The sequence below is a fragment of the Botrytis porri genome, assembly GCF_014898465.1.
Source record: "Botrytis porri strain MUCL 3234 chromosome Unknown BPOR_022, whole genome shotgun sequence".
NCBI lineage: Eukaryota > Fungi > Ascomycota > Leotiomycetes > Helotiales > Sclerotiniaceae > Botrytis > Botrytis porri.
In genome coordinates, this window is record NW_024066096.1 from 371,302 (window position 1) to 399,184 (window position 27,883).

A 27,883-nucleotide genomic window follows, 5' to 3' on the forward strand; every position below is an offset into this window, starting at 1 on the left:
TCGAATGGAGATCCTAGCTTGGATGTATGGCATTTGAATTCAGCATCGTGGTCACTGATCAACTCGGGCGTAATATGGATCCAGTCATCTAGAGCTTCTGCTTCCTCAAAGCACCGTTTTTTGTTGCGTTTTCCAGCTCTGAAAAGTTTTCGAGATGGGGCGCTCGTAAAGTTAGCGGATGTTTGGTGCCGACTAAAAGGCGATGGAAGGAGGGTTTTAAAAGTGGAATCTTGTAATGTAGCGTGGTTGTTTCGATTCATTTATTGAAGGTCTTTTAGATTGTGTTGGAGAAAGATGTTCTCCGTGATTCTTGAAACTGTGTATAAAAGAGGCTAATTAAACACAGATATCTGCCGCTTGTCTCCTGACGTGAGGACGCTGCAGGCGTTAAACGTTTCCAAATCTGGAATGTTGATATAAAATTTTTGAAGACTCAGATGTCAAAAATACGTGCATGAACTTGAAATGTTGCGAACTTATACATTTTTTTTTCCGGCTGTTCACCCACCCTGCTTAATCGCACGCCTGAACTAATTAACTCTTAATCTGCAGCTTGATCGGCTAGTGAACATTCAATGCACCCGGACCAATTAAAATTGAGTTCGAATCGTAGCGTCATAGCTAAGCGAGTAGACGTTTGTCCCAGTTCGGACCGCCCATACCATAGAACAAGATTATGTGTGAATTACCTCAGCAACGATTCCGTAAGTAATAAAGATGTCTCAAATCATGAATGTGAGATTCTATAATAAGTATACTAAATCACTTATTAATATCTTACTAATTAAGAGATATATTAATGACTAATACAGGTATAATATGATTTTATATTATAAAATTATATTAACTTATATTAATATTATATTATTATGTCTCTTATCAAATTGACTTATAATAATATAAGAATGAGATGAAATCATATAAAAGATTGCTAATGAAACAAACTAAATTAATTAATTATAAGATTACTTTCTTTTTATAATATAAATGATTCTATAAGATTCGATTTAAGTCGATCTTATTTATAAGTATAAAAACTATTAAAATTTCACTATAAACTATTTAAACCTAGGATATTCTTTAAGGAAAATCTAGAAAAAACAAGCAAATTCAAATCAATTAAAACTCTTTCTTATAAACTGACTTCAATTCAACTATTATATTATATGTTTGATTTATTCTTAAAGCTTAAAGTAACTAAACCTTTAATTACTACTAGAATACTTGTATAATTGTTATTGTTATCTAGAGCTAACCTTTAAGAACTTGTATAATTATGTATATAATATAGCTCAAAATGATTCACTCATTACAAAGCCAAAGTCACAGGTCCTAAGTTTCAAGAGATAAATTGTTAATAAATCTTGCATATTTCTTACTTCTACTTCTCATCCTCATGGGCATTTACTTTGATTTTGTCTTTACCACGCAGACACTCATACTCACATCCACAAGAGAAAAAACCAAGACTCAACACATCTCTCCAACTCACACAATTCCTTTATTCTCCTCCTTCCCTTGCGCCTTCCTTCTTCCTTTCACTCTGCTGAAAACAAGCCCAAATTAACTCCACTCCACTCAATTCCGAGATTTGTTGATACACCCACCTATTAATCCATCTGTTGGGACAGTGATCTAGCGTTGACGCTAGCGTCTTCCGACACTACAGTAATACGTTTCGTAGCCCTAGCTTTTAGAACCTCAAGCAATATAACAACAGTGTGAACCATAGTACTATATTGACTTCACCATCCCCATGGTGATACCAACACCATCCAAGCCTCACAAATCCATACCTCCCCAAACTCACTCTTTCACCCTTCCTTGCAAGAACTAACTTCCCAAGACCCTCTCCCTCTATTTCCCTTCCCATCAAATCCCCATCTCCATCCAATTCCCTTACCTATCCTTCCCACCCTTCTCCGCTGCCTCCCGTTTACCCCAGAATTCTTAATCTATTCTTCTTTCGCCTTTCCCTTTTCTTATCTCTAAACTCCACTTTCCCCTTTTCTTCTCCTCTCCTTAGGAATCCTTACTTCTCACTCTCCATCTCCATCTCCTCTCTCCCACTCTGCCCCACTCTGTCCCTCACTCTTCACTCTTCACTCTCCATCTCCATCTCCTCTCTCCCTCACCCTTCACTTTTCACTCTTCACTCTTCATCTCCTCTCTCCCCCACTCTTCACTTCTCTCTTTATCTTCTCCTCTCCCTAGGAATTCTAACCTCTTACTCTCCCTCAGCTCCTCAAACCTCCTTGACATCCGAGGACCGAAGGAGATATAAGCTTCACCTTCCATAACCACCTGGGTATAACCGAGTACTACCCGAAGAGAACTAACTACCCGAACACTATCCGGCTATTACCCGAAGAGAACTATCCAAAGAAGAATTAAGATAACACCACCTAAAACATTCACGTCTATCAAAGATTTCATCCTCAACTATCTGTCATATATATCCCATGTACTTCCTTTCCTTTCCTTTCATTTCATTTCATTTTGTTTCAGTTCATTCCAGTTCCTCTCATTCAATGATATTCAATAATATATTCGTTACAACTTCCTAGTCACTACATAAATAAATGAATTTTATCTTATCCACCCCCGATCCCCATACTATCCCACAAAGTAAAGATTAAATAAACATATCGACATAACTCTGTCTAATCATATCCTTCCATTCTATTCCCCCACTCATACATCCATCCATCAATCCACGCTTTGTAACCTGAAGACCTCCCAGTTCATCATCCAACAAACATTGAAAGACTCCAGTACCAGGTCCAATCCTTTCCCATTTAAACATCAAACCACCTTCATCCATTAATGAAGAAACCATTTTCCCTTGGATTTCTATTAACTCCCAATTTCCAAACTCCCATCATAAATTCCATTTGATATTTACCAATAAATATCTTTAAAGAAAGCCATCAACGATGATATGAACATTGCAAAAAGGTATCTTTCCATCCGTCCATAAACAGCCAGTCGGCCATTAATTTAAATCAAACCCAAAAGTAATGAAAATCCTCGTCGCTTCCTCTCAAGGTGTCGTCTCCTCCTCAATAAATCGCGTACCTTCGCTCTCCTTTTCCTGCCCTTCTGCTTCACCCTTGAAACTGTAAAGTCTAACCTCGCAATCCTCACTTCCGGTACACATCCTACTATCACTCAATCCAATACATGTGACGGGACCTCGATGACCCGTGAATGTCCTATCACATTTTCCCGTCCTCGCATCCCATACTTTTGTCATCATATCTTGAGCTCCACTCACAACTCTCAATGTGTCACCTGCGAGTGCCCATACACCTTCTACATGACCAAAGAGTGTTTTAAGACAGCGACCTGTTGATACATCCCAGAGACGAAGGTTATTATCCAAAGCACCGGTAAGAATATAGCGAGGAGGACGAGGGCGACCTGCTGGCCAAGAATCAAAAAGAGAAGAGCCTTGAGATGAAGAACAACTTTCTCCTATTGGCCGGTTGAGTTCAGTTGATGATGCTGTACTAGATGTTCCATCATCTGCTTCTTCAACATCCACATCATCAAATTCATACTCTGGGGGTAGAATGGTGACTTGTTGAACTGGACCCACATGACCTTCGAAAGTCTTGATCGTACGTCGAGTGTCCAAATCCCAAAGTCGAATAGTACAATCATCAGAAGCTGAAAATAATGTTCTAGAAGCTGAATCGACTTTGACAGCATTAACCCAATCTTTATGACCCCGTAAACCAAATGTAGATTTGTCTTCAAAATTCCAGACCTTAACCGTTCGGTCAATAGAACCTGAGGCAAGAAGATTTCCTTCAAAGTGAAGACCTACAACTCCATCAGTATGGCCTGGATAAGAAGACATACATTCTCCAGTACGCCAATTCCAAACTCGAATGCTTCTGTCAAGACTTCCACTAATCAACTTGGTATCATCAAATTGTAATGTGCGAATTCCAGATGTATGACCACGTAAAGTTCGTAAACATTCTCCCGTCTCGATATCCCAAATCTTGATGGTCGTATCATATGATCCAGTAGCGAGGATATTGTCATCGAACTGCAAACAAGTAACACCATTCGAATGACCTCGGAATATTTTCAACGAGCATCGACCATATTTCCAGTTTGTTCCAACCTTGAATCGATCCTTGTATACGTCTTTCCATGGCCTAAATCTTGGTCTTCCCAGACATGATTCCTCCGGATTGGCACGTTGTCGTTTTGAACTTTCTTCTGAGGACTCCGACTCGATAGCACTTCTCTTCCCCGAAGCATTCAATGTCACAACACTTGTTTCCGCATTGCGCAAAGTATCCGACATGGCTGTCATCTGAGGTGATTTACCATCAAGGCCCAATCCTGTAGCTCTTAATTGTTGTTGCCTTTTCCAATCCCTCAATCGTTTTCGTTCCAACAATGGTAAGCCCCATCCACACTTGGTACATTTTCTATCAATGTGCTGTTCACACATTTTGTGCCAAACAACATCATCATCCGCCATGATTCGCCATTGTCTACTGACTTGAGCAGCCTTGCATAATGAAGTTGTATCGAGATAACAGAGGATTTTAAAGGAGATTTCGGAAGGTAGAGCTGTAATGAAGTCGATTCGAATGAGGTTCTTGACAGCGGAGGAGAGGTAGGATAATTGTGGAAAGCAGCATTGCGATAAGATGCCCTGAAGCATGAGGTTTCGATGTTTCGATGGCGCAGCAGAGAAGAGTGTCCAAACATGAGAGATGCCTTGTTGATCTGATTGCGACAAGGTCTCAAGCTCCTATAATCATGTCAGTAGATGTACGGGAACTGTGAGAGGGGTGGGGTGCGAGGGGTAGATTGTGTGACGCACTCTTTGTAGGTTCTCCATTGTAGGTTCATCTGCGGTTCTTCGACATTTCGAGTCCGGTCGATGTCGATAACAGTATTTTGTATTTGGATCTTTCCGTGAGGTTGATGTAGTTTGTGGGGGTCCAAAAGGAGCGTATTGTTCTGGGATGTGTTTCGCCAGGAAAGGCGCCACTGTTTGGCCTGCCAGTTTACTCGTCGACGAGATAGTGATTGTAGGATCTGAATGATCGTGATCGGCTCTGCAATTATCTTCCATTGAAAGAGGTACAATGGATTCAACTATATCCGTATCAAGGTTTTCGCGATTCGATTGTTCTTTTGTTGCTAAACACAATTCTCGAATGTCTCCTGTTGAAGTATTCTTTCTTGACCGCTCCAGATCCAATTCGACGTTATGGCGCAATGCTGAAGACTCGTCATGATTTGACGCCATAGTGACCATGTTATGGTGAAATATTAAGGAATGGTGGAGAGATCCAGTAGTATTGCGAAATAGGTTGGTGTGAAGACCAGGGCAAGTAAGATAAGGTAATGAGTGTCTCGAACGCGCCAGATGTTGAAGTAAGGGTCGATAATTATGTAAAGTTTCTTTTTCAAGTGCAACCATCAATGATATTTTTCTTTTCCTCTGTTTGCTGAGTTGTCTCTCTCGTCTTCTGTTGTTTGCGTAATCACCAGTCCAATTAATAGAGGGTCGCTGAGTAGCTAAGGTTATTAGCCGGGTTGGTGGTATGGTGGGCGAAGTTGAGGTCAATTTTTTGGCTTATTGCGTGCTTCGGTGTTGTTTTGACCAGGGGACCAAAGATTTTTAGTGTGAGATTACCCAGGTGGGGTGGGTAGGTAGGTGGGTGGGTAGGTAGGTGGGTGGGTAGATGGGTAGATAGGTAGGTAGGTAGGTAGATAGGTCACTAGGTGTGATATTTGAGTATTTTGATACTTGACAAGAAAATCTGGGGGGTAGAAGAGCACTACGCTGTATACGACTTGTGGATGTAGGTAAGTATCTGTCGGTACTTCTTTTGACACAATGTTGGTTTCTGGGGTAATAATCCTGATGTAGTGTTGTAGTGTTGTACTGTTGTTTCAATCTTCTCTCATTTCAATCTTCTCTCATTTCAATCCTCCATCTTCACTTGTCTTTCTTTCCCTCCTTCACTTCCAAGAGGCGACACATAAATCTAAAAATGGCGTGCGATTGATGAATGCCTCAGGTTTCAATATCACGCGATAGAAATTAAAAATTCATCATGTTTTCATAGAGAAGTTTGAAAAATTATGTAAATTTTACTCCCAAATTTGAAGAGAATTTGCCAGCGAAAGAATTTGTCATTGAGATTTAAATCAATCCAGAAACGTTTACAAATCGCTTCTTAGTTTTTAATCACATTCGCCCTTCAGATTCCCTTTCGAGATGTTGAAAGAATCTATTGAGGTCTTAACTCCTATTATGTCTTTCGCCTCTATCTCTCACCTGCAGTCAATGTTCAACGCAGCGAATGAGACCCTGAATCTAATGCTGCTTTTATCAATTATTCTCCTTCCTTCCTTCCTTCCTTCCTTAATTGTGTTGCCCCGTCATTCAAAGATAATTCTCCTCTCTCCGTATCTCCTTTTGGATGATCTTGATCACACAATTCATAAAGTTACTGTACCATTGGGTGGTAACATTGAATAACCATTTCCCATCGAGAGCTGAGACCTGAGACCTGAGACCTGAGAGCTGAATCCTCAGAAATTCCCCGAGACCTCCAAGAAACTCCCAAGAAACATCATCTCATCTCACTGCTCCATCTTGATATTTGAAAGAACCTCACCAATTGCTAAATGCTTCGACATGCAGTCAATCTTCGTCAATATGCGCCACGTGGCTTAGATCTAACCGAACCCCATATTAGTTTCAAGTGAAGCCCAGGAATTGGGTAGCTGAGGCTGCTGAGCTAAGATCCAATACTGCAAACAGATACGAGCTCATACGAGGGAACTTTTATCATTTCACGAGTCAATATCAATGTCAGTTGTACGGTCGACACAGCACTCTGTACACAGCAGGCTAATCAGATTAAAACATCTGCTTGCAGTCGGAAGTTACAATCAATACCCCTTCGCAACCATGAATTTGTATTTAACCAATTCTAGTTACGTTATTCATCCATGATGCCTATGTTTCTCAGGTCTTTCATTGGATATTTTACGCACATCTTACAATCAACAAGTAGATGTGTTGCTTTCGTCTGATCGAGTTCAGATACATGTTACTTTCGTTTAGGCCTCACTTTACAAATGTCGGGTATGCTTTTCGGAAGGGTAAGTTGGGAGGAAATATTGGTACGAATCTCGTTCACGTTACATTTGTCTGAGTTGGATTCTACACTTACTTACCTACTTACACTTAAAAACATATCATTATTAAAGCATAAAGAGAACGAAAGGATACAAACAGCATAATCATCCAAATGTGAATATCACATCATTCATTATACCTCCCAAGACACGACACAATATATTCCCAAGACACTACACCAACCAGCAACGGAGGTATATTACTCATTCAGCCCCACCAACCACCCACCCCAGATTTTTGACATCGCAGGTGTCGACCCTCAAATCTTAGATGTGCAACAAAAACTTTTACATCAGGTGACCAGCATGACCTAATGATTTAATTGGTTGGACACAATAATATTTTGGACTATAAGGTCATCGGAGAACAATGGATTGTGAAATGAAATGAAATGTAGTGTAGGATTAGGTATCTGTCTAAAGGAAGGTGGTAGTGTGTACTGGATGTGAAACTTTTATCGATGAGTGTAAATAAATGAGTTAGACAGGTACCGCGCTCAATGGAAAATAGATTAACTCATTGCTATACCCCTGGGAGGGAGGTTACTAAAGTGGAAGAGAAGACAGACAATCATTAGAGAAATGGAGGGAGTAAAGAAAGGGGGTAAAGAGAGTATTAAGAAAATACTGTATAGGAAAGCAAGAATTAAATTCACGCAATATTCATTCAGAGAGGGAGAGATAAAAATCACAAAAGAGGAGTTGAAGGGATGCGGAAAACGAACGCATGCAAGAGTATCCTGGAAGAAAAGAAACAAACGTGCGCAGAATCAAAATAAAGAAAGGTTGGAGATGTGTAATTGAAAGTAAACCCTACTAGATACATGTGCTATGTGGTAATACATCCATGTACTTCCTATCTGGTATGGTATCACATGATATGGTATTTTTCGGTTAGGTATAAGGAGGGCTAGGAAGTCTTCAGTGGGTGTTTGAGGAGGAAGTAAAGACCGTCTAAAAATTGATTATGTATGATGTAGATTTTCTTCTATCAATTAAGCAATCCACGGAGCGAGTGGAAATAGTCCACGGATCTATCAATCGAGTATCTTGATCGACGTTGTATAGAATGTGTCGAGTGGCCATTGCTACATAGATCTAGCGACTGAGATTCTCAACTCAGGAGGAAAGAAAAAAGATGTACAGTTTTCTGCTGCGGGTAGAATCTTAGACTGTGACACATTGAAGATTGATTCGTGATTTATTGAATTGGTATATAGTAGGTGTTCCTAGCTTTTAAATCGAGGGATACGACTAGATCAAATCTACACGAGTGTTCAAAATAATCAGACGCTCAGCTCGGTGAGCTTGGAAGGAGGATCAAAAAGAAGGTAGAGAGTACTACTGTGCTAATAGGTTCTGGATTGCTTGGGATTTGAATGGTAGGATAGGATCAGATAAATCGGCTATGTTGTACTCGATCAAGCTTTTAATGGTGGAAGGGGAGTCAAGTGTCTGATCGAAGATTTTCGTAGTATAGGCTCTGGAAATTATAGAACTATGGTTACAATAAATAACGCATGATATCCCCGGATTACTTGACTGATTTTGCTGCAGCCTCCCTATCAAGCTGGCAGTTCTGCAAGACACGGTAGCATCTTCATGCTTGTCTCTCTGTTCGATCCACATGATTGTCACATACGACCACATTTGCACGGAAAAGACCTCTATGAGATGAGGTGAGATTTATCATTCATAAACTAAACTAAAATAAAACGGCCTAAACAATCAAATGCTATTACTGGAAATCTGAAGACAACGACATATCCATGTCATATGTATCCACTATTCCAGAATCGCCAACAAGTAGTTGCCTAGTTCCGCCAGGTAACAATCGATGCACTATGCCAAATTTGACGTCACTCTTAAAGAGTAGTCATTACTTTGACGGTAAGGAAAAGAAGTGAAAGTTTTCGAAGCAGTGATGATACTGCATCGACATCAAAGCCCTGATAAATAGGACCGGTAACACGAATCCTGTCTTAGCCCTCAATAATAACCCAAATAGAATCCTCCATGCCTTCAATATTCTCCGTAAAAAGGCCGGCCCTTAACCAACTTCAACATCGCATCAACCACCTCCCTAACCTTGACCTTATGCTCCTTTGTTTGCACATCAACCAACTTCAACATCTCAAAACCATCTCTCATACCCACTCTATTCTTGTCTTCGCCCAAGCCACGCGATCTCTTATATGCCATTGCTTCCGGTTGCGCCTCGACCCAATTTCTCAACATCCAAGTTTTATAAGTCAACCAGACACGATAATGACGGCTGTATTCCTCCTTGTCATTAAGCCAATGGTATTCTCTATCCATATGACAATCAGACTTCCACTTAAAAATGGTATGTTTGAGAAAGCGAACGGTGGCAGGATACCATTCCGCGCCCATCCTGAACGGATTCGGAACAAACCAATTCAGACCTGCAGGACTTCCAAAACTTCCACGACCGTGCGAATGAATATTATGATAGATGCAATAGAATTCCTGGAAGAAGTTTCGTTGATACCCCGCTCTTCGTGTTGCGAGTCTTTTATCTTTCTCGCCTCCTACATCGGGATATTCGGCAATACTGACAAACATATCAATGCCCACGGTGGAAACGATTTCCATTGTGTCTTCCAGCCTCATATCAAAGGGTAGAGGACGGTATGTGGGAAGCATCCACTTGATCAGGAGGTCGCCGAGTCTGTAGGGGCAGTCGAATTTTTTGGGGTTGTATGTTTTAGGGGCTTGAACGAGCAGAGAGACTTTGGCACTGTGGATTGAGCGGAAGATTTTCCAGTGGGGTTTACAGGTTAGGGCAAAGCAGACGGCGGTGCAGAAGTCGCTTTCGAAGGTTTGGTGCTCGGGGATGAGAGATCGGAAGATGAGACGGATGATTTCGGTGGGGAAATCAAACTTGGCGGCTAGAAATAGGGAGGATGTTAGCTGCAATTCTTTTGTATTGAGAGTTAACAGTGAAACAAGTTGAGGTTGAAAGGTTAAGATGGAAGATTGATATGGTATAGATGAAGTGGTTCTCCAGATGAGTGAACGCTGGATAATGAGGAGAGAGCACAAAGGATGAATGAGAAGATGGCCTAGTATATTCTTCAACAAGAGTAACCATTACCCTCTAGGAAACCATGTTACGGTCCATACTTTAATGTTCAAGACTGAAGATAAAATGACACCGAAGATTTTGAAAGTATAACAATACAAGTAGCTGAAGTGATTGTGGAGCTGAAAAGAAAAATGCAAAATGAAAACTTAGTAAAAGCTATGAAATGATGAATCCCAACCTCTTCTCTTAGCAGTATTATATCTCTTCTTACGAGCAGGTTTAGAGCCTGTTTCATCTTTCTCCGACTTTGTCTTTTCAGCTGGTCTCTTCTTATATGTCCTCGCATCTGCGAAATATTAGTAAAGCTTCAGTCAAAGTAACCCACATTTAAGCAAAAGAAGATAGAAGTGGAAGAAAGAAGAGAAGAGCAGCATTCACGTACAATTGGCTTCGCTTGTGCCATAGCTGGAGGTATTTTTAATGATGTCAAGGGCCTGTCCTGATATCATCTTACGATGGCGCATTACTTGTTCGTGGTCAATTTCAGCTCCACCCTCTTGGTTGACGCTTGCAAGAAGTGGACCTTGAGCTTGAAAGATCAATTGGTTGGTAGGTGCAGTGCGATCATCCTTTGCAGAAGCGAAGTCAAGAGATAGGTCATTGTGGGCCGCAGCGGCGTTGGCTGTGGTCGATGCCGCAGTTTGCGAGACAGAGTTGTCCAAATTGGGTTGCGTTAACTTCGAAGATTTGAAATACTTTAACTTTGGAGGAGGGCGACGCTTAGGAGGCATCTTGATCCGTAGAAATTGTATTTGTGCTGAAGGGATTTTCTTTTTGCGTGTATCGAAGGTGGAAGTAATCGAAGTCGAAGGGAAGGACTGAGAGTTCCTTGTGGTGTGGTGCAGGGCTGGACCTTTGGGCGGCGGGGAACCGCGGAATGCCTCAAATGATTGAAGGGCTGGGTGGTTCCAAAATCAAGATTACCAACAGATGCTGGCCTGGCTACATCTGCCAATGGTTAGTGGGGATCTTACCGACAGTTCGCTTAATTCGCTCTCATTGGTTTATCTAAATCTCTACATTTACGCCTAAACGTGATCTAAATAATAGAAATGGGTAGTAAAATGATTGCTGATTGGTCCTTTTCATTTTATAGATCACATTAGTCGGTTCACGTTAAATTGTAACGCCAGCCATGCATTCAAATTAGGTCATGTCATTATTACCCCACAGAATGAAGAAAGCACTTTAAGATTTCATGACTTTGATAGCCAGAGAGAAAATACATGTAAGTCTCACAAGTCAGAAAGTTGACTTCGATATGTGAAAGTATCAGTTGAATTAGATAAGATACTATGAGTGTGCAAAATGCAATGCAAATGCCCTTGATAGTAGAAGTCGACGAATGAAATCTTAAACGTAGGTGATAGTCTTACATTCCATGCTAATTGTGATTCCCTCAGCTATCAATACTCTGCAGTCTTCTTCCCCAATGCTGTGAGTAGATGTATAGTAGAATCGGGTCTGGTCTAGTAGCCGAATATCACCAATACAGCCATCCATACATCACCTAGTCCAAACGGGCGTGGGATCCTGCTCCCCAATGCTTGAGAATATATGAATTGACGAAATCGTTCCTCAATAATTTTTTCTTGGATACTTTCTCCATATACAACACAAGATAGATAGTAAGGGATGATCAAAGAAGTTGGAGGACGATATTTGGGGCCCATCCACTCCCTAAATAGCATGAGTTGCTCCCTTTGAGATGGTTTAAGACGCCGCTTGACAACTATCTCATCTTCCATGCAACTGGGGTAACGACTGTTAGAGAGACCTGGTGCTAAAGTGTATTCATCCGTAATACTTTCCTCATCGACAGAGTTTGACCCAGCTTGCTCATAATATGGATTAAACAATGGGATTTTGTCGTATTTGAAATCGATAATACTGGGAATCTGGTCCATATGTTCTTTGAGGTAGCTTGTATGGTCCAGATTACGAAGTATTGCCCAATTTCTGCGGGAAGTCAAGCCGAAACAAAGGGCTGAGCAGATATCAGGGAATTCTTGTTCAAGAAGATTGTTCAATATCTTATCGATAATTTCGGTTGGTGCGCTTTCAACAATGGATGCTTCTGCTGTAGCAGATTCTTGTATCTGGGCTTTTGCTGTAACTGTTGAGCCATTACTCGATCCTATGTTGAGCGACTCGCATTAGCATTGTTTCAGAAAGCTACGTTTGATCTTACCTTCTTCATCAACAACTGCTTCTTCCGGAACAAGATTGCTTTCCAGTTGATTATTTGATAGTCTTGACGTATCTTTCTGGCGAAAGTCCCGATAGGTTGAGGTATAGAAATGAATAATTTGAGCTCGGTATACCGAAACTGAATGAAATTTGTTAGTTTTATTGACAAGGAGAAGAGTCAAAAGTTACAACTTGAAGAAATTCAAGGACTTTACCTATAGGCACCCGTCTCCAGGGCGGAGTGCTGCTGCGAGGGATAAAAGTATTCATAATTCTTAATCGTGTGTTCTGAGTAGGTACTTGTTGACAGGCTAGGAAAAAGAGTCGATGGGAATCGATGGATCTGCATCAAAGAAAAACATTCAAGGTCCCGGTGGCTTGAGACTTTATCACCTTTTTATATATCACATCGCTTCACAATCAAGCCCACAAATGTCTTCGGGTGGCCTCGGCTCAAAGAGTTCCCCCCTTATTGCCGAGATAATCCCCGGATGCTCATAAATGTATTCAGTTCCTCGAAGTGAATGTTGGATTAAAGATGAAAGCGATTTTTGGAATGGAAGGACTTTCAATGTCCACATGGTACCTAAGCCCTTTCATTCAATTGTACCCGAAAAGGGTTAGGAAGTAGGCAGAATAATGATTATCTCTGCATCCTGCTTCATCTCTTTAGCCCTGTATCAGCAACACTCGACATCGCCCATTTACAATAGTCGGAAGAAAGATCAACAGGATGACCTCTTCAAATGGACAGGGAGCTGAGCCAGGCAATACTCCAGAGAATCAGTGGGAATATGATATCGTATCAACAGCGCATCCCAGAGTTCAGTCCCGCATTGAAAAATGGCTTAGAAAAATCGAGGACCAGCAACTACAAAAGATCGAAAGTAAGCTATAGTATTATTTAAATAAGATGATCAGCTCAGTCACAATACTGCAGTCTCATAGTAGACCTTTTACTAACTCATGTATCTGTAGATCCTCGGATTCCCGTCGAAATCATCTTCCAAATTATCGAATTACTTCTAAACGATCACGACGAATGTACGGCAGTCTGTGTCGCTATTACAGGCCGTGCTTACTATCGATTCTTCCGCTCAGTTCACCCAGAACATGTACTACTCATTTCAAGACCACCATACCCTTACAGCCCAAAGGGGTTCCCGCCTAGTCTCGCAAAACTTCTCCACGAATCGTTGGTTCCAAATTACCGATTCTCGAAGCGACTCCATCAATACCTTCTTTGCTCCGTCTATGGGGATGAAGCCGGTAGTGACAAAGAGTGGGATTTGATCCAGCAAACTAGAGACTATCGTAGCATCAAATCAAGACAAGGACATACAGTCGGAAAACTAATCTTGCCAAATCCATTCGGAATGGGAACCGATTGGTATCTTGCAGCAGTTCGCCAGTTTGTCAAGCACGTTGAAGAAGCAGTTCCAGATCTATCCACCGTCGGTAGCAACCTAATGCAATATGTACCCGTCGTAATGCCCGGGATCTCGGTGATTGGGCTAACAATGAGTACATTCACATCGACGGGACTTCCAGTTCGTTTAGTCAACATGGCTTCATTACCAGATACGATACCATGGCTGCATGGAATACCATACCCAGCAGTAACTTCGACTGGACACATTATCCCTGGACAAACGATGCTCGGTCAAACCCCCAACCAAGATCAACTCCGAGAGAACCTGAGGATGACGAATCTCGCGGTCAAAGACCAATATGCAAGAGTCACAGCAATGCGAAAGACTCACCTTTGGCATTTGATGGGAAAGTACATTAATACGCGGATTCTGGATTATGATTCAAATGGTAATGTTCTGGAAAAAACTAGGCGTATGTGTTTTTGGGAGGCAATAGTTCACGCTTCGAAACAAGATTGGGAACAGTTTTTTCTTCTTTTGGCCGACGGGGTTGAGATTACTAAAAGCAATGAATTAGCTGGGTTGTGAGCTTAGATAACATGGTGGCGATATATGGAAAGAAGCTTTTCTTCGGTCTTTGAAGTGGCTGTATACCACTCTCCGGATTTGTATTCGCAGGCTAGTTCTACAGGAGAGATTGGCTTGATTTAGGGAAATGGATGGGATTTTCAGACTATTTTGCAGAGGTCAGCACGGAGTTCAGCGTGGTTGGGCATACTCGAAGAGTGAAAGGATCTAGTTAGAATTGGGAAAATTCGAGATAGGCATTAGCAATGAACTATAGTTTCAGCAAGCATGCAGTAAATATTCTAGTCTAACTCAGCTGCTTGCTCGCAATCAGTGATTCTCCGTTTGTAGTTCTAGAGCCGTCGAACAAACTATTCTCTCAGATCTACTTGACTGATCTCCATTAATGAACTCCAGCTTCGAAAACAAATTGACTTTGTAAGATATCAAAGTGTAGCAGGTCTAATAATTCTATGTTTGCGATTGTGAGTTTCAGAATACCATAAACTCAAATATATAATCACTCACGAGCTATGGCGATAGTTCCATTCAACATAATAGTCGGCTCTTCAAGCGGCGACTATCATGTGGTTATTGTGTATACAAATTCCCAGGCAGGAAACTCGTGGTAACGATATGGCAGTACAAACTTTGATCAAGTGAATTCTCTCCCTACTGCCCAAATTTCAACCTCGGGAAAAAGTACTAGATACGTCGCGCGGAACATTCCATACGGCATTGACTTTAATAGAACTCTACTCAAAGATCTCGACCCTCCACATAGTCTTCTCACTATCCACACCAATTTCTTGTTCCTCTTCAATAAGAGCAAAATTTACAATACGCCGCAGAAGTCGATCAATCTTCGATACTTGCAGATACTCTTCGAAACAGGATAGGAACTAATTAAAAATCTCAAAACGCACAATGGTCTGGAAATACCGCCCTAAGCCCAAAAAGCAGAACCAAGACATTGTGTATAAATCACCGGAGACTGATTTGGTTGCGATTTCCAGTAAGTCAACTCTATTCCTTGAGACAAACACTTTCTGCCAAGATCATTTCATATAGACACTACCGAGTTGTATCAAAAGCTAACATGATTACCCCAAGATACAGTTCCTCCAACCAAGAAGAGCGAATTTGAAGGTTTCCCACTCGACATTATAAACATATTCTTCGATACACTTCTCGAGCGAGATGAACTGACCGCCATCATTTGTCTTGCCCTTATATGTCGAACCTGCTGGAGTCTCTTCCAAGGCAAACCGTGGAAGAAATATGTTAAATTCGGTAACGAAAATGGATGCTTCTATGAACCATGTTTTATCAAATTGATTGAAAGCTGGATTGGCCCAGGCTACCGTCGTATTGGCCCTGATAGTCGGGATATTGAAACATATTTTCTATCGCGCGCTGTGTATGGAGATTTTCCAGGTGCGGAGGAAAAGAATCTGAAGGGTAGATGGCAAGACTACAGGGCGTTGTATCTTCGGGATGAAGAGACGTATCACTTAACTTATCTTGTTCCCAAACCTTTCGGTGTGAGCGCAGATAACTGGTTTCCTCTCGCTGCACGGCAGTTGAAGAATGAAGTTTTGAGCTGGGACTCTTGGACTCGTACGAGGGCAAGACTAGCTGCGTCTTATCGTCTTTCAAACTTGTACCGGTGGTTACTTGCCAACGGTGGTCGGGAATGGCTTCTTTCTAATAGAACGTTCCAGAAAACTGAGATTTGCAACAATAATTCGATGGCGGTATTGATTCATTTCCCGGATGAAGGCCAATCTTGGCGTATGGAGCCCAAGAGATCTAAGCCAACTGGAAAAGGAACAAATGCGCGGAAGCTCAGGGGAGCTGGCAGATGGTATTCTCCACTGTTCATATTGAAAAGCTACGGAGCATCTGGGGGTTACTAGTCCAACAACGTATGAGAAGAAATCACGGTAACTCAATCGATTCCAATATTGACCTTACTCGAGGAAAAATATTCCCAATGTGAATTAAATTCTTGATGATACTGTCCCTAACTTTCACATGAGGTAAGTATCCACTGGATCTGTGCCACTTTGCTAAAACCTTGAGCGATGTAGCATAATATCCCATTCATCGCCTCATTTCATCGATCTAGAGACTTTATCATGAGCTCAGCTGAGAAAAAGTCTTATGTAGTTATAAGATAATGGTCAGCGTATCGTAGCTACAGATAGGCCGAATCGATCCAGGAGTCACTACTACTACCTAGTTACATGGTTCAGAATCCGAACAATTCAAGGACAACTTTCCCCTGCAGACTCCAATTCCAGTGAAACCAATCTTCAAAAAAGATACATAAAATCCATCAAATCATCAATTCTTTCTTTCCAGCACTGCTGAATGACAGACATGTGACTCTCGTTTCATCTCCAGGGGTATTTAGCGCGCGACAGAAGAACATGGGCTTCACAACCCCGCATTGAATATCTGACTAGATAGCTTCGCGTCTTTCAGTCGTCCATCAACTAGATGTGAAGTCTTGCGTAGTTCGATGACGACTATTTTCTCAAATTATGCTTGGACATTGGCTTTGGTACAAATGCTTTCTTTTGATGAACTTTCCTCAATCTCACGCCGGAAAGTGGCAGTCTTGTTCTTGTAAATTAAATTTCCATAAGAAAGAATGCAACTCAACTGCGTCCATCATCTTCTCCGAGAATCTTTTACGTCGTAGTAATTGTCTGAAGGTCTAAGGCAGTAAGACACATGCAATGTCTGTGTGAAAAGGCAAAGAGAGCGACAGCTGCGAGACAGTCTCGCTGGAGAAGAGTCGCCGATCGACTGATTTATAGTGCGCAAAGAAGCCCCATGGGACGCAGGATCAATTGAATCAAAGACACGAACATCAAGAACGGATTTCTCTCGACTTGCTCAAACATAACAATTGTAGGGGACCGGCCGAATTGGATGATGAAAAGGTAAGCAGATGGACAGCATTGATGTTCTGATCAAGACCATCTATCTGTCTGTGCTACTGTTAGGTTTTGATTGCATGTAAGTCTTATTACATGCAGTCAATCCTCCAGGAAAGTTCACCGGGTATCGTTTACTTTAATACATCGAAAGAGAGCGGTCAAATCAGTTACAACTATCAATAACACTACTGTACCCGATGGCGCGGACTGTGATCTTGAAAGCCGGAAAGTAGGAATGCGATTTAAATCATCTTCTCCGCACAGCACCACCACCGCAGCGTAACGTAATATCTCTTCCCTCTCCATAATTCTAGAATCTAAACACAACCATCAGTCATCTATCTCATCCCATCTCAAAAGACAACAAACAAAGCAATCAAATCCACTAATCTTCTCCTTCATATCACCGACTAGGATCTCCCCTCAATTCCTGAATCTCCAATCTTCAATCTCCAATCTCTAATCCGTCCGTATCACACGTACCCGGTAAAACCGCGGATTTTCCAGCCCCCATCTTTCCTTTCCACCACGATAACCTGCAGAGTCTATAAGTCTCTGATTACTTCATCGAGTCGAGAGTCGGTGCAATCAATAATCTATGTGGGGCCCTGCGATAGCTACAAGATCGTTTAAGTAACCGGATTCGTCCCATTTCCAGACGATCTCTCCCTTTCCACGAGGAGCAGTGGGTACGAAGAAAGAATTTTCGGTGACGTCCGTCGAGCTAGATGGGAGATTGAATGAGTAGGGTGGGTAGGTCATTTAATCTTCTCATATATATATCTCGTGACGAGTATTCTCGAGTCGAGATTTTTGGTCTTCGTTTCATTTCCTTCGATCTTGCCATTACCTTTCTATTACGCGGAGGACAGGACAAGTCAAGATAGTCAAGATGATTAGTTCAAGAATCGTGTCGGGGCTTCTGGGCCTGGGAAGTTTGGTGTACGGTTCTAGTGCTATGGGATATGGACCTAGTTATGCTGCCAATAATGCTACCAAATATGTTATCATGGACAATGATTGGAGTTCAACTGGCTTTATTCCATTCCTCATCGCTCTCGATGCCGGATGGGAAATCTTAGGTTTAACATCTTGTGCGTATCCTCATCCTCAAATTCATATCTACATTTTCAGCTGACAATTCCTCCAATTCAGGTACCGCAGATACATGGCAACACCAAGTCGCACTACATGCACTAGCAACCCTCTCTCTCGGTAACCTGACGAGCTGTATCCCTGTAGTTCCGGGCTCTACATTCCCGCTTCTCAATACCGCCACGAGATTCCAAGCTTGGGAAGCGGTTCATGGGAAGCTTCCTTGGGAGGGTGTGTATGCTCCGTATAACGCGACGGCGGAAGCAGAAGGAAGCGACCCCACATCAGGAGATAACCCTTTCAGAGTCGTAGAGGGCGCTTTTGTAGAGGGAATGCCAAGTAACTATTCTATCAACGGATTGAAGAAGAGTCAGAGTGCTAGTGCATTTATGATTGAAATGGTGCATAGATATCCAGGACAAGTTTCGATTTGTAAGTTGAAGAGTTTCATTTTCCTTTCAGCGAACATTTAAGGACTCAAAAACACCCCTCTTGATTTACAGGCCCCAGACTAACACCCCACCCAGACGCCGGCGGCTCCATGACCAACATCGCTCTTGCCGTCCGCTCCGACGACAACTTCGCCTCCCTCGCCAAAGAACTCGTCATAATGGGCGGCTACATCGACGACAACCTCCTCCAGGTAACCGGCAGCGTGCTACAAGCCGACCTCAGCTCTGACATCAATCTGATGGTCGATCCCGAAGCCGCCAAAATCGCCTTCACGGCCAACTTCCCCAAAATCACTTTTGCGGGAAATGTCGCGAATCAGGTGATGAGTACCCAGGATTTCTTGGACGAGATCAAGGAGGTTAGTAATCCGTACTCGGAATTGGTGTGGGGACATTATGGGACGGAATTTCCGTTTTGGGATGAGACGGCTGCGGCGATTATGGTGGATGGATCGATTGTGGAGAATTCCACGAGCTGTGAGTTGTTTTGATATTCTACCCCCCCACAACAAAACCCCCCAACTCACCCCCCTCCCCCTAGTCTACATCGACGTCGACACCTCCTACGGCTCCCCCTCCTACGGCAACATCCACGCCTACCAAGAAGCGTTGATGCCGCCTGGCCTACGTAAAGTCGACTACGTTAATCGCATTAATGGCGATACGTTGAAGAGCATGATTAAGAGAGCTGTGCAGTTTCCCAGGAATTGTTCTACTATGGGGAGATAGGTGGATGGATGGACGAATAGATAGATGGATATGACGGAGGTGATGAGTTTGAAAATTACTTTTAGAATTATTTTATTATAGGTAGTGATTAATTGAGAGCCTTGTTATTTTACGAAAGGCATACTACTGAAGTGAGGGAGAATATCACTAGATTAATATCAAACACAAGCCATTCATCAATCAAATTCACAACAAATACCAACTACATCGCAAGTGATAAAACCAACACTTAAGAATAATTATATCTCATCATACTTCTAGCTACGCGACGCAATGCAGTGCTCTAAAAACTATAAACCGACCATCATTCATCAAAATACCAAACAACATGGCTTAAACGAAAGAAATTGTAATAGAGTACAGAGTAAAAGTTGTATCATCCTCTAATCCTCTCTTCATCCCAGATGCCCCATCTCACATGGTCACATAGTCATGTCGAACCCTTCGTTTCAAAAAATGGCTATCATAAACCCAACCTTAAGGTCTTCCCAAAAACTTCAATGCCTCTTCTCTTTCCTCAACTGGCAACATAGACAAGACCTGTCTAATACCAGCCATAGCACCACCACTCAATCCTCCCTTAGCACTAGGTCCACTAGCTCTAAGCAAAGCCGATACCTCAGCAGCTACGCCCTCAACCTTCATTTGTTCAACCTTCTCATGAACAACCTTTCTGTTCTCCTCATACCACATGGCTACACTCTTATCGTCTGTTTGGAATGCTGGAATTGCAGTCCAGGCGGCAAGTTTTCTCAAGTTCTCTGGTCTAGTACCAGTTGGTGATTTAGCGTTGGCGGATAACATGCGCTTGAGGATGTACTCCTCGTTAACACGTCTTCGTACACGCCAGTAGAAAAATCTTCTAGCCTCTCTCCACTTCAATGAATCTCTGATAACACCCTTTGCTTTCATACGTCCAGCACGGTCGTGAAGATCAGCGAATTGAAGCGAGATTTGATTGTAGACAGGGAGTAATGCCTTCTCTCTTTGCTCAACCTTTACCTTGATTTCAGCCAACTTTTCCTGTCCCGCAGCATTGTCGAGCAATTGTTTCTTGAGTTCAGCGTATTCTGGGTCGAGACGGGCCATGGTCTCCAATTGCTTATCTTTACGATATTTGATGTTGACAATACCTTCTGGTTCCAAAACACCACCGCGAGCATCTTCATCAGCGTACATTTCCATGAATTCTGGGTTGATTGTAGGATCAACAACAACCCAAGAACCACCTCTAAGCTCGCCAAATGGTGGAATGTAGACAAAGATTGGTTGCTCGTACTTGACCAAAGCATCAACGATGTAACTTCCATACTTAAGGACTTCGTTGTACATATCACGTTGACCACCAGAGAAACCTCTCCAGTTAGCCAAAATCATCAATGGCAATTGCTCACCATTGTTGAAGTCCTTGATAGCTTGAGCAGTCTTGAAAGCGGAGTTAGGATACCAGACACCACCGGCTTCGTTGGAGATTTGTTCGGTCGAATCTGGGTTTGCTGGATCGGCAGGTGTGATGTTCTCAACTGAGCGGGTCTCGACAGCGATAACACCCATTGGGATACCACCAAGACGAGCACGGCCAACAACAACAGTCTTTGCCCATCCGCCGAGAGTCTCAACGAAGGAGTCCTTGTCGAAGAGACCTGGCATGAATCCTTCGTCATCTTCCTTACCAGCGATGAGGTTTCTAACATCATACGCTTGCTTTTCAGGTGGAGTATAAACAATATCGCGATCCCAAGAGTCAGCAGCAGGTCCGATGGGTAGAGGGCTGTTTCTCTTGTCTGGAACATAGGCCATCCACTCAACAATCTTGGAAACACCCTCGAAGTCATCATTGGCAGTCATGTGAGAGACACCATTCTTGTACATGATTTGGGTACCACCAAGTTGCAAGTTGGAAGTATATACTTCACGACCGAGAAGTTTGTTGATGGCAGGAGCACCAGTGAGGATGATTGGTTGTCCTTCAATTTGAATAGCACGTTGACCAAGACGAACCAAGTATGCACCAATACCAACTGAGCGACAAGTTACCAAAGTGATGGTAAAGATGTCTTCGTAAGCTCTTGAGGTGGCACCGGCAATCAAACCAGAACCCTTCAAACACTCAACACCGAGACCATCTTCAGCACCAACGATAGTGACGATCTTGTGTCTCGTCTCACCATCTTCGACAACCTCCTCGGTAATGACGTCCTTGCTCTTACCATCTTCAAATCTCTTCTTGGCTTCATTATCCAAGTAAAGATATTTGAATCCGGCTTCTTGTCTCTCAGGGTTCTTCCAGGCAACCTTGAAGTAAGGCATAAGCTCTTCAGCCATACCAATACGAGCACCAGAGTTGGCAGAAAGGTAAATACGTGGAATGCCCATCTTTCTTGCAAGTTCGGTACACTTGTGGAAGAATTGATCTTCTTTTGGTCCGAAACTACCGATTCTGAAAGTGATATCGTTGGCGACAATGATGAATTTACGGCCACGAGGATATTCTGGTGTCTTGGCAGTGATAAGCCAACCAACCATACCGTGGGTGTTCGTACCAGGTTCGCGCGAAACCTCAGCAAGACCATCATTGTCATCCAAGACGAGTTCACTGTACTCGATACAGTCACCAGTAGGGGGTTGTTTGTCGGCCAAAGAGGAGTGCTTGCGGACAGCCTTGACCCAACTGTTTTGAATGGCTTGTCTGAAAAGCTCTGGGAAATCGTATACGTATTGAGTACCCATAAGATGAGCCTTGTATCTCTTTGGCTGCAACCATTCCTTGGTTGGGTATGGAGTAGATACTGGTCTCAAGTGCATGGAACCAATCTTGGTGGTACCACCAATACTTTGGAAGACCCATTCGCCACCCTTCTCAGATTTACGCTCAGCGTACATCTCGACCTGGATGACATAACCAGAAGTATTGGTGATGACAACACGAACGGGATATGGCATGCCAGTAGATGGGTCAGTGCAGATAATGCGGATCTCAGCACCAGTGACACGAAGTCTCCAAAGACGTCTACCGAATCGCTCCAAGAAACCACCAAGAGCTTGTTCGATCTCGGGAGGTTGAAGAGGGAAAACAGGAGAGAAGTTGATGAAGATGTGGTTGAGATCAGAGTTGTTGTTTCCAATGATCTCAAGAGCATCCAAGATGTCATTCATCAATCTATCGGACTCAGAGATCAAATACTCAGCAGTAGGAATCTCATCGCGAAGTCTTCCGGGACGAACGACAGCACGAGTGAAGTATCTCTTATCGCTTGTAGCTTCCTTTCCAACAGCCTCATAAATGTGGATGTTTCTGTTTTCAGTGAAAACAGGAGTAATCTTGAACTTAGAAAGTCTTCCCAACTCAAGTTGGAAAGCCAAAGCGGGCTCACTGTGACGAATACTCTCATCTTCCTCGTAGTTGGGGCCTCTGAAAGTGTAGTATCCTGGGTACGAACCATCTTTGTGACCACAGATGAATGTAAGACGACGAATGCGACGGTTGAGAAGTTCCTCCTTATAATCGTTGACGATCAGCTTGATCTTAGCAACAGTCTCATTGTCATCAAGACTCTCGGCATCTTGAATGGCGACATTGCAGACGGCTGTAAGCTCGTCCTCAGTATCAAGGCGGGGAGGTGCAACCTTGCGCTTGCCACCAAGTTCCGGCAAAAGACCGTTGCCCTTCTTCTTAGATCCAGACATAGGGAAGACCTCAAGAGCCCGTTGCAAGTACTCCTCAGCTTCGTCGAGATATTGAACTGGTACAATAACACCCTTCCTTGTTGGTTCATGGTCAGGCTTGTTGGTAAGGTAGGTCATATCACTAATGGAGCTGACACGTTTGAATGGGTTGCCGGATTCATGTGAAGGGGTGGCTGGTGTCGAAGGAGCAGAAGATTGAACTGGCATGCCAAATTCCGAAGCTCCAACCTTTCTCAAGACAAAGTCCCATGAGACGATGAAAGGAGGCTCGGCACTTTCGTTGTGGTACTCAATCTTCTTGAGAGAGTATGCTCTGTAAGCACGACGAATATAAACTTCAAGAGCTGCGAGAGAGACCCAAGGATCACTGTGTCCGAAGAAAATTGGTAAGACGTCAAAGACAGTGTACTTGGAGTCAACAACTTCCTTGAGAACCTCGATATCAGGCTCTCTGTGTTCCCATCCGGTCTCACCATATCTTGATTCAACAACCGAAGATCGAAGGATGTGCTCCATTTGTGCAGCACGTTCCTCCAAGGATGGAAGAGCACATTGGATAAGAATCTCACGTGCCTTCAAGGAAACCTTGGCCGTTTGGCGGGCCTCAAGTTCAGTGAGATTTTTAAGAGAAGGTCTGAGATGCTTAGCAACATCACCGGCGTTGGGCTTGTTTGGTCGATACTCTTCGAGAATGGCGAGGATCAAGTTATTCTTTGCACCGACTCTGCTGTGCGACAAAACGATTTGGATAACCTTGGAAATATCATCCTTGTTCTCGTCTCTGAGCTTAAGAATGACCTCCTCGTCACGCGATGTACGACCAGAAAAGAGACGCTCGACGGCTGCATACTTCTCGAGAAGGCCAGAGAAGACGGCAAATTCGTGAGCCTTTGGTCCGTTTTGGTATCGGTTGAGAATCTCAATCAATGGGGCGATGGAAGCGGTAAGGAGATCAACATCGCCAGGCGCAACATTCTCATCCAAGAACTTTTGAAGAGCCTTTGAAAGGTTCTTGGCTGGGAATTCAGCGTTGCGAGACTTGCCACGATCAAGGATTTGAGTCAAGGTAGCATCCAACTTTTGCGGCATTCTTGCGTGAAGAGCTGAGAATTGAGCATTGAATTCACCGTATGGCAATTCTGGATCTCTAAGAACCTCGATCAACTCCTTCAAAGTAGAACCCATGATGACTTGGTTGTCAAAACCATCAAGAATATTGTTGAGAATGTTACGGAGGAGTACGAAACGTTGCGCAGCCTTGGTACCAACAATTTGTGGTGGTCCAAGATCTGGGAGGTGGCCCAAGAAAGGTTGAGCATGCTTAACTCTCGACGGGTCGTCAAGAGCAAGTATGGCGAGGATATCACCGGCCTCTAGAGTTGCTCCTGGTTGCTTGATGAGTTGTACGATACCATCTTCTCCGGCAATAAGAGGCATGTACATCTTCATGACTTCGACTTCAGCGAATGGCTGACCGGCCTTGATGTGTTGTCCATTCTCAACAGTGAACTTGACGAGCTTTCCTGGGGATGGAGTTCGGAGTTGAGTGGGGTCATTCTCTTGTTCAAGTAGACAAGTCTTGCTATCAACACTCAAACGAGTAGCACCTACCTCCTCCTTCCAGTAAACGTTGTGAGAACGTCCACTGAGAAGAACAAGAAGACCACCATCACTCAATGCACGAACACCAACAGAGCATTTGGATCCGTTAATGAAAAGGTGGTAGCTATCCAAGCTAGATCGAGTAGCAGTGAACTTGTATCTGTGACCATCGTAAATGAAGTCAATTGGGAAAACGGTCTTGAGAATGTCCTTTGATGGAACTTGACCCTTCTCCAGAGAAGTTCTGTATTCGGAAATGCAAGCCTCGCTAGCAATATGGGCTTTTGTAACGGCACCACAAACAACTGCAAGCATAGGATCCGGTCTCTCGGCAGTCAATTTGTTAGAAATAAGTTCATCAAGCCATCCAGTGGTGATGGTGTTATCTTCGAAGGCAGGGGTCTCTAAAAGTTTAATCAAGTATTCAACGGTAGTTCTGAAATCACCACGAATACTCAATTCCTTCAAAGCGACAACCATATGTTTTCTTGATGCAGATCGATTCTCACCGTAGGCGAAAATGTGCCCGAATTGCGAATCGGAGAAACTGTGAATACCACCAGCAGTACCAACAGAGAAATAACCCCAAACGTTAGAACTACTCCTAAAATTCAACTCGTGCATGGTACCACTCGAAGGCTTAAAACCCTCTCCTGGATCTTCGGATGTAATACGACAAGCAGTGGTGTGTCCCTTTGGTGTTGGTCTCCTTTGGGTTTGGATGCTCTTCTCTTGGGAGAAGTCGAAATCAATTTCGGTGGTAGTCGAAGGGTCAACTCCATACAGTAATCTAATATCCTTGATTCTGTGCAAAGGAAGACCCATTGCAATTTGAAGTTGGGCCGCAGGTAAGTTAACACCACTGACCATCTCAGTTGTAGGATGCTCGACTTGCAATCTTGGATTCAATTCCAAGAAGTAAAATTTGTCATCGGAATGCGAATACAGATATTCAACAGTACCAGCGGAAACATATCCTACAAGACGACCGAGACGAACAGCTGCCTTTTCCATAGCTTGGAAGGTGGCTTGTTTGGCAACAGTAACTGGAGCCTCTTCAATAATCTTTTGATGTCTTCTTTGTACGGAACAATCTCTACCAAAGAGGGAGATGTTATTTCCATACTCATCAGCCAACAATTGAACCTCCAAATGTCTCGCATTACCAGCCAACTTCATGATGAAAATTGGGGAGCCAGGGATTTCACTCGCAGCAGCTTTGTAAAGGGCTTCAAACCCTTCTTCGGATTCAGCTTTTCGAATACCCTTTCCACCACCACCTTCAGATGCTTTAATCATGACTGGGAATCCGATCTCTTGTGCCTTTTGTAGACCTTCTTCCCATGATTGAACACATCCCTTCATGTACACCGAGTTTTCGACGGTAACAATACCATCCTCATTGACCTCTACCTTATCAACACCAGTTCCTGACCAAGGTATACATGGCACTTTAGCGTGTTGTGCAACGATTGTGGAAGAAATCTTGTCACCGAGCGATCTCATGGCCGAACCTGGAGGACCAATGAATACAATCTTTTTCGGACTCGCAGCTAAGGATTCCGGAAGTTTTGGATTCTCTGATGCATGACCCCTGATATATTTGTTAGTTTTTCTCTCTCCGAAGGATCTCCATCTGAAATTGTGTGAGGGGCAAAACTTACCATCCAGCCCATACAGCATGAACATTCATTCTCTCGGCCACATCAACGATTAATTCGACATTGGCATAATTGTTGTTATTCGTACCACCCGGAACCTCAACATATTGATCTGCCATACGGATATAATCTGCATTGGCTTGGAGATCCTCCGGGGTGGCCATAACCGTGAATTGAATAGCCTTTTCATCTCCAAAAGTTTCGTATGCCCATTTTCGTACCGATCGAATTTCCTTTACAGCAGCAATACCGTTGTTTGCGATCAAAACCTATTCCTCGAGTGTTAGTTATGTTTCTGAGCAGAGCATGAATATGCCAGTCCCAAAACTCCCAGGACGCAACAAGGGAGTAGATTGTATATCGTGCATCATCAATGGCGGCAAGCCCCCAAACCCCCAAAGCTCAAAGCTTCCTTTATATACATTTGAAGAGGAGGTATCCAGAACAAAATACACAAGGAAATAAGTCTTCTGCCGTGCTCTGATACTCGCCCTTTCAGTCTGCCACCCGCCTAGCAAGCTCCTACTCCCTTACACTACTGTGTTTGAAAGCTGGAATCAAACATATACTCCCTCTCGCACAGTCTACCCCCATGGCAATGGCCCCCGGAGGGCCAGCGGAGCGTCACCACATCCAGGCTGAATAAACTTTTTACTCACATTTGTAATAACCGTATGTCCATCACTTGCTGCTACAAAGTCCTTCACCTTACTCGCGGGTGCATTTTCTAATTTATTTCCTCCAATAAAGTGATCTGCGAGTTTATGTCTCGCGGCGTAAGAAGACACTACTGGTACCGTTCCGTTTGTATGTGGTTCCGCCATTGTGAATGTGATTTGAGACACGTCTATCTTTGGGAAGGATTCGGGGCTCAATGAAGAGCAGAGAAGAGAACTTGTGCCAAAGAAAGATTCGGGGCTGGAAAATGGTGGAAGGAGGGGAAGCTGTATTCTTAAGCCAGCCGGGAAAATGGTTGAGCGTCAGATAATTATTTGAGGAACGGATTCCGAAATCCCCTCACAAGGTTTCTAGATGTGAGGAATTGAAAGAAGTCCGAAATGAATCTGAAGCCCTTTGTATAGTGTAAGAAAATGGATAGATTAAACTTGAACTGTAAACAAAATACAAAAATAGTAGAAGTTTTAAGTTTTAAGAGGGAAGGTTGAGGGGAAAGGGAAGAGGAGAAGTATTAATCTTACCTGGGGTATCTCAATCTAATGAATACTTGACAGGAAAAAGATTGGAGACGGTTCCTTCTTTCGGCGAATGATGTCCG

General features: G+C 43.1%; 7 protein-coding genes across 7 annotated transcripts; 3 read left to right on the forward strand and 4 right to left on the reverse strand.

Annotated features, from left to right (window-relative positions):
* Positions 1–3,043: 3,043 nt before the first annotated feature.
* On the reverse strand, positions 3,044–5,293 carry EAF01_011571 (uncharacterized protein; the record flags this gene model as incomplete). Its single annotated transcript, XM_038919829.1, has 2 exons — positions 3,044–4,780; positions 4,853–5,293. 2 exons carry the CDS (start codon positions 5,291–5,293, stop codon positions 3,044–3,046), a joined length of 2,178 nt encoding a protein of 725 aa, XP_038764762.1.
* A 3,920-nt stretch (positions 5,294–9,213) lies between these two features.
* Positions 9,214–11,031, reverse strand: EAF01_011572 (uncharacterized protein; the record flags this gene model as incomplete). Its single annotated transcript, XM_038919830.1, has 3 exons — positions 9,214–10,103; positions 10,479–10,586; positions 10,683–11,031. The coding sequence occupies 3 exons, from the start codon at positions 11,029–11,031 to the stop codon at positions 9,214–9,216; spliced, it is 1,347 nt and encodes a 448-aa protein (XP_038764763.1).
* A 738-nt stretch (positions 11,032–11,769) lies between these two features.
* On the reverse strand, positions 11,770–12,760 carry EAF01_011573 (uncharacterized protein; the record flags this gene model as incomplete). Its single annotated transcript, XM_038919831.1, has 3 exons — positions 11,770–12,437; positions 12,492–12,629; positions 12,706–12,760. 3 exons carry the CDS (start codon positions 12,758–12,760, stop codon positions 11,770–11,772), a joined length of 861 nt encoding a protein of 286 aa, XP_038764764.1.
* Positions 12,761–13,223: 463 nt separating this feature from the next.
* On the forward strand, positions 13,224–14,451 carry EAF01_011574 (uncharacterized protein; the record flags this gene model as incomplete). Its single annotated transcript, XM_038919832.1, has 2 exons — positions 13,224–13,377; positions 13,469–14,451. The coding sequence occupies 2 exons, from the start codon at positions 13,224–13,226 to the stop codon at positions 14,449–14,451; spliced, it is 1,137 nt and encodes a 378-aa protein (XP_038764765.1).
* A 906-nt stretch (positions 14,452–15,357) lies between these two features.
* On the forward strand, positions 15,358–16,349 carry EAF01_011575 (uncharacterized protein; the record flags this gene model as incomplete). The annotated part of the gene is made up of 2 exons (XM_038919833.1): positions 15,358–15,445; positions 15,544–16,349. 2 exons carry the CDS (start codon positions 15,358–15,360, stop codon positions 16,347–16,349), a joined length of 894 nt encoding a protein of 297 aa, XP_038764766.1.
* A 1,471-nt stretch (positions 16,350–17,820) lies between these two features.
* Positions 17,821–19,833, forward strand: EAF01_011576 (uncharacterized protein). The gene is made up of 4 exons (XM_038919834.1): positions 17,821–18,475; positions 18,537–18,908; positions 19,004–19,405; positions 19,470–19,833. The coding sequence occupies exons 1-4, from the start codon at positions 18,274–18,276 to the stop codon at positions 19,655–19,657; spliced, it is 1,164 nt and encodes a 387-aa protein (XP_038764767.1). The 5' UTR covers positions 17,821–18,273; the 3' UTR covers positions 19,658–19,833.
* Positions 19,834–19,867: 34 nt separating this feature from the next.
* On the reverse strand, positions 19,868–27,741 carry EAF01_011577 (uncharacterized protein). The gene is made up of 3 exons (XM_038919835.1): positions 27,267–27,741; positions 26,611–26,876; positions 19,868–26,540 (listed from the first exon to the last, which is right to left on the reverse strand). Exons 1-3 carry the CDS (start codon positions 27,429–27,431, stop codon positions 20,135–20,137), a joined length of 6,837 nt encoding a protein of 2,278 aa, XP_038764768.1. The 5' UTR covers positions 27,432–27,741; the 3' UTR covers positions 19,868–20,134.
* Between the last annotated feature and the right edge of the window lie 142 nt (positions 27,742–27,883).

What these genes read in the sequence shown, in the direction of transcription:
- EAF01_011577 (XM_038919835.1), bottom strand. Translation starts at nt 27,431, where the DNA reads ATGGCGGAACCACATACAAACGGAACGGTACCAGTAGTGTCTTCTTAC. An exon ending in GACATACGGTTATTACAAAT is followed by an intron (nt 26,877 to 27,266) that starts GTGAGTAAAAAG and finishes CTCGAGGAATAG; the next exon opens with GTTTTGATCGCAAACAACGG. An exon ending in CATGCTGTATGGGCTGGATG is followed by an intron (nt 26,541 to 26,610) that starts GTAAGTTTTGCC and finishes CAAATATATCAG; the next exon opens with GGGTCATGCATCAGAGAATC.
- EAF01_011576 (XM_038919834.1), top strand. Translation starts at nt 18,274, where the DNA reads ATGATTAGTTCAAGAATCGTGTCGGGGCTTCTGGGCCTGGGAAGTTTG. An exon ending in AATCTTAGGTTTAACATCTT is followed by an intron (nt 18,476 to 18,536) that starts GTGCGTATCCTC and finishes CCTCCAATTCAG; the next exon opens with GTACCGCAGATACATGGCAA. An exon ending in TCCAGGACAAGTTTCGATTT is followed by an intron (nt 18,909 to 19,003) that starts GTAAGTTGAAGA and finishes CACCCCACCCAG; the next exon opens with ACGCCGGCGGCTCCATGACC.